The 16222-nt window shown below is 43.4% G+C and overlaps 1 protein-coding gene across 1 annotated transcript in view; it reads right to left on the bottom strand.

Annotated features, from left to right (window-relative positions):
• The window catches only part of ptprk (protein tyrosine phosphatase receptor type K), a gene marked incomplete at its 5' end in the record, with an annotated part of 126088 nt that overhangs the window by 20519 nt on the left and 89347 nt on the right, over positions 1–16222 (bottom strand). The window contains 5 exons of the mRNA XM_080857446.1: positions 1469–1604; positions 7940–7976; positions 8227–8500; positions 10899–11004; positions 15988–16186. Coding sequence (XP_080713572.1) covers positions 1469–1604; positions 7940–7976; positions 8227–8500; positions 10899–11004; positions 15988–16186 — 752 coding nt within the window. The remainder of the gene's footprint in view (positions 1–1468; positions 1605–7939; positions 7977–8226; positions 8501–10898; positions 11005–15987; positions 16187–16222) is intronic.

The following is a 16222-nucleotide window of genomic DNA, read 5'->3' as shown; positions in this document are numbered from 1 at the left end:
ACTCCACCTGATCTTTGATCCTTACACAGCTTTGCTGCGGATAACCTGCTTTTCCTCATACACAGGCACAAACACTCAAACACACACGCGAGATGTGGACACATTCACACGAATACAGGACTTATTATGCACACATGTGCAGAGGCCAACGGACATAACACACACACACACTTTTCCCTGCGAAATCTATGACCTGACTTCGAGCCACTGTAATGGAGCTCATTCCACTGGGAGAGGAGCAGAGGCGCATCATCGTCTCAGGCAAATAACTACATCAAAACGACTTGCTGCAGTGATGGGATGATTACGACTTCTGATTGGATGTGCTTAGGCAATGGCAATGTGCTGTGTTACAGAGGAATATAATGGGAAATGAGGGAAGATTCCATTGAGCACCAAATCAATTGTAAGAAAAGGCAACTTCAAACTGCATAAATAATTTGATGAAGCCATTGGAATGGCTCAGACTATAGCATTTTAAGTTTGTTCTTTTGAACCCCCTAAGACTAAACAGAAGACAACTGAAAGAAAATATTAAGTTTGTCAATTTATGACTTAAATGAAAACGTAATTACACAAACTACATAGACTGCTAGAGTCTTTAACATTAACATTCAGTTTTTAGATTCACTGTGTAGACTTGTAAAGTTGCAAGAAGGGTAAAGGTCGTGCTTTAATACCTCATTTCTGATTACAAAACAAACCACTTTATTCTATGTCAAGCAGGTATAACAGCTTTCGGCCTGTTACCTGACGCCTTTCCTTCCTCTCCATATTGAGGTCTCCATGGACACAGAGATATGACCAGAGGGCTTGATGGAGAGAAAGAACTAAGTTGAAGAGAGGAGCAGAGAAAGAGAAAGTAGGAGGAGATGGTGGAGGATGGTAAAGGAACTCTTCTGAGAGCTGTGAGCTTATTCAGGGGGTGATGCTTGTCTTCAATTCTTCCATCTCTCTGCCCTTGACCTGTGTGCGTGTGTATGTGAGTGAGTGTGAGAGTGTGTATGTATGTGCGTGAGCTCGTGTGTGTGTGTGTGTGTGCCAGTGGGGTGTTTGTAGTATGATTGATAGAGTATTGTTTATAGTGTGCGCGTGGTGGGCGTGTGTGTTGGCTCTTCCATCCAGCCATCATCCACACTTCAACCTGTCTACTGCAAGCATCAGCGCAGTCAAGACAAGGATAGCTCTTCAAACAGGCTCTTCCAGCAGGCCTCCTCTACACCCTCAGCCTGCCCACCGCTGCTAGTCCCTATCCACCATGGAGATATGGAGCGCAGGTGAGGAGGATGCTCATGGGTTTGTGTGGAATGCCTCTAGGCCTGCAGTAGGGTGGTGGAAGAGCAACAACAACAACAACAACCACAACAACAACAACAACAACAAACCACCACAATCACCTTAACTACGGCACAAAACTCTAAACAGTCACCACATGCCAGTGGTGCCAGAGAACAGGGCCATCACATACCTCTTCTTAACCAGCAGAATGGCCACCAGCACCAGCAGGATGAAGACCAGAACCCCGGCACTAATGCCCGCGATCTTAACCACCCGATCCGTCTGTTTGGCCGGGTCAGGGATCACCTCTGGCTCCTCCGTGGCTCCTTGTGGAGAAACATTTATAAAGAAAGTTGAACTTTAAAGACATTTTTTACTCAAAACAGTTCATGGTACTTAGAAGTGACTTTTATTCAAACACCCTATGAAGCTCAGAAATAAGACTTTGTTAGTGGTGGTTAAACTTCAGAATTGAACCCTTGACATTTCGCCACTGGCCATGTTTTATTTGAACCGCAGGATGTGCTGACAGTTGACCTACAGGAGCGTCACATAGAAGAACTTATAAAGGATAGATTATAATATATCATTTCAACCTTGTGTGGCCTGACACTTCCATTTAAATGATAGTAACAAAGAGCTCACTGTGGTTAAACTTGAATAGAGATACGGTAAGAAAGGCATGACCATGAAAGAAAAGAATGGCCATGTCTACCGTGCTCTTATGCACAGAACGTTAGAATGTCTTCAATGCACACTATTCACAATTCTCCGCCTAACAACGCGAACCACTGCGCACATGTCACTGAATTCGCACACACGCTTCCATGTGGAAGAAAATGCATTATAGCAAAAAAATATAACGATGAACACATGGACGAGGGGTGAAGAACGGGCTAAACCATCGCAGACATATTACACAAGAGTGCTACAGCAGCCTCAGTAACATTAATGGCATTCAGCTTAGAGAAGACTGTCCAAATGTGGCCACTGAATACAGAACAGGCTATATTTTCACCATCAAGTCCCATGAGAGTTCTAAAGCATGCATTTATTTTCCATTAGGGAAAAAGCTATTACATAAAAAAACTGGTTCAACATACACACATCATATAGAATATCCAATACACATACCACCATTAAAATGCTCATAATAATAATAATGCTTTCATATTTTCTTTTTCAGGCCCTGCAATTGGTCCACATCCTGTAGGTCACATTGTGGCTTGCACTGTTGCTTGGATAAGATTTCCCATGTTCATAAAAAGCAAAGCAATCATTGCTGGGCCCATCTACAGTACATGGACCAATGTGCTGAATGAGGGATTTGCTGTGTGCCTGCACTCTGCGACCAACAAAAGGGTCTGCATCGATAATCACACGCGGAGTGGCTATCCTGTGGCCAGAGCAAAGGCTTCCTATTGGCCATCAGACACTGGGCTGACTCCCCACTGCTGTGCCAGTGCCCTCTGCTTGTTCCATCTTCTGCCATCACCTCCTCCATTCTTCCCCTACATCTATAAAATAGCCTACTTTTACTCTCAGGCAGAGCATGGGGTGAGCAGAGAGATAGGGTGGCGTGGAGAAGGAGAGAAAGAAGGAAAAAACAACAGTAACGACTACATGCCGACTGTGACTTCGGAGCAGCCAGCCAACTCTTTTCTTCGTCTCCGCCCCCCCCCCCCCCCCCCAACACCCTGGGGGCACGAAGGCGAGAGCAGACTGCATTTGCGCTGACCTCCTAATGTACTTCCCCTCCTCCTCCTCTGTTCTCTTCTCCTCCCATCTTCTCTTATTGTCACTGAAAGGCTCTCCAGATTATTGTGCGTATTAGGGTCAGTCTTTGATGCACTCCAGCAACCCCAAATCTTCTCCTGGAGGTGATTTACTTCATTCTCCCGAATAGCTCACATGTGACTAGAATGGTGAAGGTGAAAGCGGGGAGTGGGGGGGAAGGGGGACGGCTTTTTTCCCCCATTGAGCAACGCTCCAACCGCAAGTAAAGCCAAAATGTGATAAAAATTCATGCCGGACAAAAGAGAAACCAGGTCAGGGCCTCTGTGTTGATCATTATTTATCTTGGAAGCAGATTAACACTAGCCATGTGGAACCAATTTCAAGTAATGAAAATTCCCACAATACGCCAAAATGTGAGCGCTGGATGCAAAGAATGCAGTCATCAATCAATTTAACTAAATACATTACGAAAGAAAAAAAAACTGAATACAAAGTACATTAACACAATATAATATCAATTTTTGGGCGAGCCAAAATACCACAGAAATAAGGTCCCTTCTATCCTGGTTTAAGACAAGCCAACAGAAACCAACCACCTTGCTAGTTATGCAGGCTACACCGGCTTGCATTGTGTAATATCCATTTGAGATCTACCTGGAAATGCTATAAAGTGAGTAACAAAATAAATTCACTACAGATCACGTAAGGTGTGGACAACCCCCACCCGCACTGTGTGCAAGCTGAGCACACTTCCTTGTTAACCACACACAATTTCACCAGTGCCACCTCCACCAGACTTTTTCCCTCCATTTTCTCCTGCACCTTGACTTTGATGTAGCCAAGTCCAGCTATCTTTTAAGGCACTCAATCATAAAGTGATTTGCTTCCCACATGCAGGCCAAGCTGAACGTGGGGTGTTTTTTTTTTTTCTTCAGTGAGTCAATCCACTGAGGCCAGGTAGAGCCAAGCTGAGAAATGTAAAGACAGTGTGTGGGAAGGAGAAACTGAGATAATGAGAGAGAGAGAGAGAGAGAGAGAGAGAGAGAGAGAGAATGGGTGGGAGTGGGAGAGAAGGGGAAATGAGGTAGTACAAGAGAGCCAAAAAGAGAGAGAGAACAAAAAAGAGAAAGAGAACTAAAAAAAAAGGGGGCAGCATAAGAGAAACAGAGCAAAAGGACAGAGTGAGAGAGACAGAAAGTGAGTAGATAATGGATGAAAAAAAGCCCGGAGTCAGACACCAATCTATCCATCTTCTCCTCTCTCGCCGTTATCTCTCCCAGCAAACGCAAGCATAATTTATTGCAGAGGCAAGGCGGCAGACAATGATTGACGTTTGATACGAGAGCAACAGCTGAGCACCAGCAGTGGCTACAGCGAGCAGGACAATGGGCTCGTCAGAACTGCACCTCGCTGCTGACTGAAAACCCCTGCAACCTCTCAGGCTTAGGGTCTCCACAATGGATTCTGACACCCTGGTTTAAAAGGTTATTAATCAATTTGGGAGGGCCCTGCCTTGTTTCAAACGTTTTCTTTTTTTTACAGAGGCATTACTCAAGGCATAATCCACCGTTCACTTGCGCAAATACTTATGTTTCTGTCAGTTCTCATGAGATAAATTCATAAAAAGGAGACTGGAAGGAATTCAAATTAAATTGGATTACATCCATTTTGGAGATAAGAAAAAATTCCCTGCTTAAAATGAAAATCTGTTTGGCTTGGCCCTAAGTGAACGCGACGCAGATCATATCAAATTCTCCCCAGACTGCTCTGACTTGAGTTTTTTTTTCTGTTTCAGGACGTCTGCCGCCAATCAGCTGCACTCAACAAATTGATAACAAAAGAGCAGCAGAAATAAATATGGCTCTCATGTCCGATTAACTCAGGTGGTGGCAGCTGTACAGCGCAGGAAAGACTGAGGGGGACAGAGACTGACCCAATCACATCACTCATAATGGAAGGCCTGGAGATCTAAGGTGCACTGGAGGTTCACTTACTTTTTTTATGAGACACGCAATTTATGTACACAACATGGATGTTGTACTAATTCTAGGTCGTAATAAGACATGAAGCTCTTTTTGGGCTGGACAGGTGTCACATCTAGGTTAAGAGTGGGTTTGCTATTCTGAACATAATATTGATTTTCTTGTATAAAAACATAATACTGATCTCTTGTATAAAATATTAGTGCAGAGCCAAGTATTAGAAACAAAGTTACACATATTCTACGCAGAGAGAGAGAGAATCTGACCCCTAAAAAACAGGTGTTGTTTTAAAAAGAGGAAACCATCCAACCATGAATCAGAGTAAGAGTCCAGCTGCCTTTTTTTTTTAGCTATGGTCTTCTCTTCGTGTTCAGGTGTTTGACTCCTTGGAGTGCCTTTTTGACAATACCCAAATTTAAAAGAAAAAAATTGTCTGCATATATTTCTGCCTAGGGGTGGTTGATTATGGCAAAAAAATTAAATCACGATAATTTATTCAATGTTTTCCAAAGGATTTCTTTCAGCAGTGATGTGGCTGTGTGCGCAAACATCAGCCTGCTACGCTGGACCTTCAGTGCTTTTATTTTATATATTAGTTTGTCTTCTTTACTTATTAGAAATACTAAGCCTATTCATTTGTACAGACAAGTGTGTAATTAGTCTAGTGTATTTAAAATCATCAGTCTGGGATTTACTTTTTGAAAGTTTAATTGTGTCTTGAATAGGGGTGTAGTGGATAACGCAAGGGAGTGGACTCTTCCCTGTGTAATCTCTCCATGTTTAACAATTCCCACTACACCACTGGTCTCATGCAGTTCTCATCGACATAACTTCTGACTTAACTTTTAACTTCTTTGCCCTATAGATTAGCCCTGTAGCATTAAACTATAATAGCTTTAGCTTGCAAACAAATATGTTTTGTCATGAATAATAAACCATGTGAAATTTCAGCGGTGGCTGAAATTGACCAAAAGCTCTCCTTCCGTCTTCTTTCCTCGATCTGAACTAAACATGCCACAGCCTGGCTGAAAGTGAATTTGGGGCTTTTAGGGAGGGATGAAAGCACACCAACATAAAGGAAAGGGTGCGCTGGATTTATTACACCAGACAAAATGACAAAACAGAATGCAAAACATTGTTGCAAAACAGAATGCAGCAAATTAACAGTTTATCTTGATTATCTTGGAAGCCAAAATCGTAATTGAAAATAAATTCGATTAATAGCCCATTCTAATTTCTGCCTATACTGTACACATATAACAGCATTAGTACTCTGGGTAGATTAACTCTGAGCATGTATGTCGTGATAACGATGATGTGATGATGATGTCTGTGGCCTTCATTATGCTGTTTGTGCTGAGTGTTTGGCCGAGGCAGGGCCCTTAAAAGAGCCACTGACAGCAGATGACGGAACAAAGCATCTAAGTGAAAATCTTTGAGACCCAAACAGCAAAACTCATAAGGGAAAAGAGGGGTCTTCAACGTTAATGCGCACCCAGCTGTCTAGGGATTACTGCGGTTGCATACCACTTTCATCTTCTGATAATCCTGCCGCATGGCCATGCCACTTTCTAAGCTTACCGCACTGTATTAAATAATAATAAAAAATGCATCTGTACAGATAATAGAGCATTAAAAGGATTCTGCCATTATTTTACATCAACCCAAAAACAGCATTAGGAGTGACACCATCAATGGGATAAGGAGGGGTTAGATGAGCAATTAAGCACAACAAAAACATCACAGATACTGAAACGAGTGCAGAATGTGATAACAGCTGACCATTAAGAGGCCAAGCAGGAAACGGAGAGATAGCCGTCTACTGATTAATCCTTCCATAAGGCTATTGTCATGTCTGCAGGCCCACACATACGACCACCATTAAAGGAATAGTATGGCATAATATCATACTTCACTGGGTGCAGATTAAGTCTGTTGCTGAGGATAATAACTTGGCAAAACATGTTTTGATTGCAGAGTAAGACCTACTGCATTAGTGATTATAAGGAAATGAAAACATAACGGAATGATTTCCTTGTCTCTACCAGCACAAGTGTTTTACTAGCTGGTCTGCTTTATGTAATAAATGCATTAATAAATACTCAAAGTACATGAAAATATAAAACCAAGCACATTGAGTATACTGAAAAAAGTCAAAATAATAAAACAATCATACTAAAATGGCAGGAAAGTGTAAAGTGAAACATTTTCACGTAAAATAACTTGCTGCCAGTTTGCATAAGACTATTACCACTCAGTGAAAGTCATCTCAACAATCCCAGCCCTGCATGCTCCTCCCTCTCTCTCTCTATCTCGCTCTCTTTTTTTTCTCCCTCCCTCCCTCCCTCCCTCATTTGTGCCATGGGTAACCCAGCACTGTGGGACTGGGCAGGCCACTCCTTAATCAGTTAAAAACCTACCAGCGTGGCTTACCCATCAAAAGAGTAAGATCCTGTTATAAAATCCTCGCAACTGGCTTGGCTTGGCCTGCCCCTCATCTCCATAGACCCAAGCTGTTCAGCAGAACAAGGTGCTTTACAAGCGCAAATATCACAAATAAGCTTTCGCTAATTCCGCTGAAGCCCTGAATCCGCCTACACCAGTGCTCTTTTGGCAGAGTGACAGGAAATTAAGAGGCATGGGCATTAAAGAGGGCTCCATCAGGGGACAGAGCAAGAGGGAGGGAGACATAAAAAGAGAGCAAGAGAAAGAAAGAGGAGAAGAGAGAGAGAGAGAGAGAGAGAGAGAGATAGAAAAAGAGGCAATATGAAAATGAGTTTAAGAAAAAGTCTATGTACATGCGTCCTAAAAAGTCTTCATGCCAGGTGAACAAGCGCAACAAAAATCTGCTCAGTGTTTTTCCTTTGGTTTAACCACCCAAACTAACAAAGCCAACAAACAAACAATACATAATGACATAATTAAAGACAGCTTGTTCTCACCTTTGGTTGCCAATCGCAAACACTGAATTTTGGTTTCCTGCAGGGGAACAGAAGACAACAGATTAGCATGCTAGCAAAAGAAAATAAATAAACAAATCAACAAAATTCATCAGCAGGCTCATAAAACATAGTGTGCAAAGGCTTTGCATGTCTACAGCCCTAGCCTCTATTCCAATTTTTTTTTTTAAAAACGTGCATTTGCGCCACACAAAGCTAAATCCAGAGCTTGATGGGAAGAACAGCAGCCCTGGCCTGGGTTAAAGTCGGATGAAGTTTAAGCCGTTTACCTTCTCTACGCTGCTGACCGCCTGGAAGTAGATGTTGTAGTTCTTCCTGGGTGCCAGAGGAGGGTTCCAGAAGCCACGGTAGGTCTTGTTGTCCCCCACCGTGAAGCTCATCTGTTCCACCAGCTTGCTGGGCGGCAGTTCCGCGGCAAAGTAGTACGGCAGGCCGCCGCTGGAGGCGCTCTGGTAGGAGACGGGTATCTGGTAGCAGTCGGTGGAGGTAGCCTCCCGCCGTGAGCGGTGAGGGTTCAGCTCCTCCACTACGATCTGATAAGCACTGTGGAGAGGGCAAAATAAAAGTCAGAGAGGATGGCATCAAAGCCTCTTCTAATAAATTGCATCGCCCAAGACAGTGTTGCCAAGCTTCATTCACCAACCATTTGTGTACACACACACACACACACACACACACACACACACACACACACACACACACACCTTCCAACCCATAAACACAGAAGCGGCGCGACCATAAAAAGCAATCTTTCACCTGATGGAGCATGATCGAGCCATGCCAAATGAGCTTTCATTCTTGGAGCGGACCCCTATTGCTTGGCAACACTTGGCATTTAAGGCGGCCCAGGTTTTCACCGACTCACACACACATAAAAATAAGCCAATTTATTCGCTATGATGTCTAATCTGCAGCCTTGCTTCAGATTGACATGCCCCTTAATAAGCAGCCATTATTTCTGACGAAGCGGTGAGAGGATCTTAGGTGAGAGCCGACGAGCGTCCAACTGGAGCAAAACCAGACACGTACATTTATATTTAAGAATCACAAAATAGGGGAAGGTTTCTTTCATCCACTTCAGGTTGTCCCTTTTTTCCCTTCCTTCTTGTTCCTCATCTCCAAATGTACCTCCCCTCAGGCTTTTGCATGCTAAAGTGGTGAGAGGGCACTAAGCTATCAAACAAACAACAACATCATCAACACGGATGTGACAACTGTGTGATGCGAAGGGGGACCGCAAAGGAGGCCAACGTGGTGGAAGAAATCTAGTCACACGCCCAGGGAGCTGTGAGAAGTGAGGGCTCGGTGATTATCGATTCATCCACAGCTGAGGGGCTCCACCAGAATACAGACCCCCATCACTCTCCTAACTCCCTCTCTCCTGTTCAACTGCCTCTCTCACACTTAGCCATCCTTTAGCATTAAACTGCCCTAGCCCCACCTCCTTGACTTTCCCATAGCTTCCATTTTCACAAATCAAACGCAAGCGCAGATGGACGAGGGAATTCGCCCCTTGTCCACCGAAATAGTGGAGGAGTCTGGACGGTTTATTTTACTTTACTTGCCGCTCTTCCTTTATTTCTCCCTCTCCCTCTCCATCATGTAGTGGTTGTCAATAACAAACAGTTACAAATTACCTGAGCAGAAGGCCAGAGGTACTTATTTTTTTATTTCACTTGCTCTACCGGCATCTTAACTAACTCGCCCAAAATTGCCTGGCCCCAAACTGTCCTGTGATTATCTATCAGACGGCATCAGTAGTCTTGCCAGGAAAACGGAGCTCGGTGCCAGAAACCATTTGAACTAGAAGGCCTGCTTCCACCATGAAGGCTGTATGCAGATACAGTATAGCACTTCAATCTGTCCGATTAGGCATCATTGTTTCAGTATTAAAAATTGTACCCGTCTTAACATTGTTGATGCGGGCAAATCTTTTAATCTGCAGACACACACACTTGCTAATCCTGGCTAGAACAAATTCTCACTCACGCTGACATCCATAGCGCTGGCCTTATGAAAAGATATCTGATTAAATGATTAGACGATGCAATGTCAGCAAACACTCTAAAACAACACTAATAAATAAGCCCTTGAGTTGACACAAACAAACAATAACAACAACAGCAATGCTAAAAAAAACATAAGGGAAAGTCTTTGATGGACTCAATGTGGACTCAAAAAAAGTAAAGAGTTATGGGTTGGTTTGTATGCAGCACTGTTTGTCCCTCACCCCTGCCACCAAACCTTCCAGCCTTTCCCATTTCCGGCCTGTGCATAGTGCAAGTTGGGCAACATAATGGTTGATTCACCGAGCCGGAGAGCCGAGAGTTATCTCCAAATCCACCTTTTTGAAAAGTACCTCCTGACTCTATATCCCAGCCCTGCACTGATAGAGCAAGAGGAAATGAATGGGGGTTCAGGGCAGTGGACGATTCAAACAGACATTGCAGCTGGTGATGGTCTACAGGTCCCTGTAGAGAACCTCTCTGATTCTCTATGGGTCTATTTGTGAGGAGACTCTGGGACAACCCTGAGAGGGAGAGAGATCAGCAGGCAGCCAGGCAGACAGGTTTTCTTGTGAAAGGCTCCAGAATGAGGCGGGTGGCATGGGGGGGGGGGGGGGGGAAGGGGGGGCACTAGCAGTACATGTCTACGAGACCTCGATTAGTGTCCTAATTTATCTGGAACCTCAAAGAGCATGCTGTGGGAACACACTTGGAGTCAGCACGCTTTGCTTGGGAGACAACAACATCCCCTGCGGTGCGCTGGGTTAATTCTCCGCGGGGGCGGTGAAGCAGGATCATGTCTATGAAAACTATCCCGGTAATGGTTTCAATCAAGACGAAACGGCACGAAATTGTGTAAACTTGGGATGGGGTTGCTCATGTTTTAAAAGGAACGAAAGATTAAAAACAATTAGGGGGTCTGTGGGATCACAAACCTTATCGGAGCTCCCTTTGCCTGGGCAGGTTTGAGGAGGACAGTGATGGTTGTGGCCGTCTCATTCAGGAAGGCCTCGGAGCTGTCATACTCCTGTAGAGTGGGAGCTACAGAGGTTGAAACAGAAAGAGAGAAGGGGGGGGGGGAGAGAGAGAGAAAGGACTCATCAATTGCAACACTTTTGAGAGAAACTTCATATCCCGATCCTACAGTAACGATTGAGTGTATTCATCTGCATTGGTGATGCGTTGGATTTCATCATAAACTATGGCATGCCCACGGCCTCTCCAAAAGCATTTGTGTGAAATGAGTATGAAGAGCTGAATATACCTCAAACTCGGATAGGCAGAGGAGCCGCTATTAAAGAACATTTCATTTCAACACAGCCTTGTTCACAACATCCTTGAAAGACGGCTCCATTTGTGGGATTTGACCTCACCTCATTATACATCTGCAGTTACTGAATGCTTCTTCCTGTTTGCGACAAGGTTTTTAAAGTACTTCTGCACAATTTTCTCTCACTAAAGTGTGACCTAGTGCATATTTTTCAGGAAAAAATGGCCATGAACTTTGATTTCACTTCAATTACAATACTTACATCTCTTAGACCTACATCATTCACTCCTAAATAGAAAGCACTCAGGTCCCCACTCCTCTATGGGAGAAGCCACTGTCGTCCATTAGCCACTGAGGAATATGTCAAGAAGCTTTTATCTCCATTCACCTGCCTAATTTGATTCCCTTGAATGCTGCCTGTGCCATGGTCTGCATTATCACCTAATGAGGTCCTCGGCTGATGTTTATCAACAGATCCCAAATACATCCACTGCAGTCCTGGTCTCGATGAGTGCTACCAAGATTGGAGTGTGTGTGTGTGTGTGTGTGTGTGTGTGTGTGTGTGTGTGTTTGGACATGACTGCACCACAAACAGTTATCAACTGCTATTGATGTCTGCTCTGAAAAGCAGATGGTGAAAGGACAGAGTGATGTTTTGTAGATGTGTGTGTGTGTGTGACGGTGAGATCTGCACAAAGGGGCCATTAAAGGCAGGGCACAATAGAGTTTGGGAGTGACCTCTCTAATTTTGTATGCGGTTGATTAGCATTTCTTTAAGTTCTGTTTTTAAAAAGAATGGGGTTTTGGAAAATCAACAAATAATGCCTGTGGTATTTAAATAACTGCTTGAGAGACCCCACATTCAATTCTGTGTATGTCGTCTCTGTATAGACTTTAGACCCATTATATCTCTAAAATGTGGCTAACCATGGCTAGCTTTACCGAACAGGGATTCAAGTGTTCTCACAACAACCGCACAGTCAACTTTAGTAAACACATGAATAACCTAAGGATTGGATAAACATTGTTTTTTCCTATGCAACAGACTGACCTTATATTAAGCGTTAAGAGCAGTGTTGGGAAGGATACTTTCAAAATGTATTTCGTTATTACAGAATAAATGCCCAAAAATGTAATCTAACGTATTCGTTACATTAACTAATCTGAGTAACGTATTCTGAATACTTGGATTACTTCCACATTGAATTGCATTTTATAAGTGTAGGACTGCGGCCATCAAATCCTGCTTACTAAACAGGTCCCAAAACTGCATACTACAAAAATCTAACCAGAGTTTACATTTACATTTACATTTAGTAGACGCTTTTGTCCAAAGCGACGTACAAGAGGAAGAACAGTCAAGCTAGGAGCAATACTACATTTTTTTAGAAATAGAAAACGACATTGAAAGAAAAAGAAGTGCGGGACTGTCACTGCTTAAGTGTGAGTTAAGCCAAAGTGCCAATTACGAAGGGAGGTGACAGGGCTGGACTGGGGAAATTTTTCAGGCCGGGCATTTTTAACCCAGAGCAGGCCACCACCAAGTATTGACGGGGAAAAATGTAAGCGCGCTGTGTGACAGCGTGGGTTTTTTCCACAACTGCTTTTGACATGCGTACCCCTTAAGCCTTTTTGTCACACCATGAGTACCCCTTCACTCATGCAGTGACTATGCTGCACACATTCGTTAATTTATCCACATACCCCCTGCAGTTTGCTTGCGCACCTCAGGTGGTATGTACCACTAACCCCTTGTTGGGAATCACTGCCTTAAACGATCAATGTGCACTAGGAGACACAAACATTTTAACACTATGAGAAGCATTATGAAAAGTTCTCCCAAAATACTGTTATCGTAGGCTTATCAAAAGTATGATCTATTGACCGTAGGTCACATTACTTTTTAGACATGTCATTTCTTTCAAAATTGTTACTTAAATTTAAGTAAAGGAATTATATTAAAAAATATTAATTAACTTAATCTGATCCACTATGATTGTTTCAAGTCAGCGTATTATTTTACCTCATCACAAAAGCAGCCTTTTCATCAGATCGCTCTTCTCGGCTACCCTGTCAATGATAACATCTGTACAGTGGCGTAACGTGGTTACGACGGGCCCCGGTGCACGGTATTTTGAAGGCCCTATAGTTACTTTGGCGTTCCCTATTACGCTAAACAAAGGTGTTTGTAAACGATATGATTGTGACAGGTGTGTACACAAAGAACGAAATCTTGTTTAACTCGTTAGAAATGGTCAGAAAGTAGCCTAGATAGCACTGTTTGCGATAACCCTGATCTTAAAAATGACAGACGTCCCACATAACGTAATTAACTAATTTATTAAGAGGAACAGCAAACATATATTAACAATATTTACAAGAAGAAGTTTCAATAGGATATTTAAATTGTGTATACAAGCAACGCAGACACGATGAAACTAACTAAATTATTAAACACAGACACACACGTTCTGTTTTCTATCCTCCTGGCCATGGTGCGGTCACGGATGGCCCGACACCTCTCACACTCAAAGTCCTCTTGCTCTTTGAAAGTAGACAGGACAGTGACAAATGTATTATAAACATGGATAGCGACGCGCTCCGACTCGCGGTAACGTAAACACAGGGTCAAAGTGTGCTAAAGCGTTCTTAAAACACGGATGACAAGCGACACACCTGCTTTACCCACATCTGAAAAACACATAATGAAACGGGTGCTCCACTGCGACTTGTTGAAGGGGGCATGGCAGCCCATCAAATACCCTTGTACTACTCACCTATTTGAATGGCATTCGACGAGCCTTGTGTGCTAGCAGGAGGGTCGTAGCACTAGCAGACTCCACGGACTGGCGAACGTTTGTTGAAAAATAAAAATTATCTAATTTAGGTAGCTTTGCCACCTTCTCCTGCAGCTCTTTTCTCTCTTGCCTTTTCTTACTGCCACTTTTGTGTTTATAAGACATTTTCAACAGACTCGTGTAGCCTTCACAATAGGGTATAGCAGTCTTGCTCCTTTGCTATTGACAGTTAGCAGCCTTAATGTCACTCTGTTACCTTTCTCGCGAGACGAATATTTAAATTATCTGGTCCATTAACAGTGTTAAACATGTTACCCAGAAATCCCCATTGCAAATCTGAAATTCTGAATGACAAAATACCAAAGAAAATAACGTATTCGTTTCATTGAATCGTTTTTCTTTATTGTTTCTTCAGTGTATGTAGGTTAATCATGTGCTGTTGTTTTAAATTGCTACTATTTTTTGTGCAAAAATACCCACCATGACGAAGATACGTACGGTATTATAGGAGTATAAATAGTTGTCGAGACAAGTGACGCTTTAACTAAAGAGGTTAGCGCTGAAAACTTTAGCTTGAGTACTTGAAGGCCAGGGCCCGCGGGCAGATCCGCCTGTTTAACTTGAATTGACGTTAATGTGGCCTGCATTGAAGTTAACGTGGCCTGCTACGTTAGACGCGAGTTTGGCATGAATAAAAAAAATAATGAAAGGCTTCAGGCCACCGGGCAAATGCCCGCCATGCCCTATGCCCAGTCCAGCGGTGGGAGGTGCTCTCTGAAGAGTTGGGTCTTCAAGATATTCTTGAAGGTAGAGAGGAACGCCCCTGCTCTGGTATTGCTAGGTAGGCAGTTCGTTCCACCAACGTGGAACTACAAATGAGAATAGTCTGGATTGCCGTGCTTGCACAGGCGGCAGTGCCAGACGACTAGAAGAGCATTTAAGCAAACAAACTAATTTTAGCTAACGTAAGATAGCATGTCAACAGGACTAATCAGAGTCTTTCCACGGCTCCGGAGCTTTTTAATCAGCACATAAGAGAATGTAAAATCGCACATCTCGTTGATACAACTATAAAATAGCAAGGTGACCAGTTAAACTACAGGCTTATTAAAAAAAAAAAACTTACTTTAAGATGCTTCTTCAGGTTGGAGGTGGAGTCTATTGCACTGCAGTTATATTACGTTCTCCCTTCTCTTTCTTTAACGTGAAATGCTGTTATAATTTCCAGGATAGAAAAGCATTCCCGCCCTGGCTCTGTTGTGCCGGCTCCATTAGCAGCTACTGATCACACAAATAGCTAATTTTCATTCATTTTCATGTTGGGGCTTCTAGGAAATGAATCAAGTTGCCTTAATTTATTTAGAGAGTGAATAAACTTGTACCGTCATGTAATCCATTGATTTCAACAATGTAACTAATTTGTATTCTAAATGCGTAACGCCGGTACATGTATTCCGTTACTCCCTAACACTGGTTAAGAGTTGTCGGGACCAATGGATACAACTAGAGTCTCACATGCTGCTTAAGGAAAGCGACAAGATTGAGTCTGTTCTTTTTCTGCTTACAGCATATTGGTAGGAACATCTTTATCTTTACAAGACAAGACAACAGTTAGTTAAAAAAAAAGGCAGAGTTAGTTAGTCAAATGCTTCCATTGGGTTTGCTGTCTATTTCTACCTCTTAATCTTCAATGCGGCTGCATCCTTGATGGGTCCTGACAGTCATGTCAGACATTGTGTGTGTGTGTGTGTGTGTGTGTGTGTGTGTGTGTTTGGTGTGGTGTGGTGTGGTGTGGTGTGGTGTGGTGTGGTGTGGTGTGGTGTGGTGTGGTGTGGTGTGGTGTGGTGTGGTGTGGTGTGGTGTGGTGTGGTGTGGTGTGGTGTGGTTGTATGTATCTGTGGATATATAAGTATAAGTGCATGTGGTTGGCTTGGACCTGAACAAGCGAACCAGTACCTGAGATGTTGGTGGTGACATTAAGGGTGGTGGGGGGACCGAAGCCCTTGACAGTGCTGCCGCGGATGATGAACTGATAGGTGGTCCCCGGGTGGAGCTGCGAGAAGACGTTGTGGGTGGTGTTCCAGGGTAGGGAGACGATGAGTGGTGGGCGCAGCAACACTGACGTGTCAAATGACCGCACACTGCTGCAGCTGATCTGTTCAGCAGGAGACAACCGGAAAACTGGATGAGT

The sequence above is a fragment of the Sprattus sprattus genome, assembly GCF_963457725.1.
Source record: "Sprattus sprattus genome assembly, chromosome: 2".
Lineage (NCBI taxonomy): Eukaryota > Metazoa > Chordata > Actinopteri > Clupeiformes > Clupeidae > Sprattus > Sprattus sprattus.
Note: the sequence above shows the minus strand (reverse complement) of the source record. Positions and strands in the feature narration are given on the sequence as shown.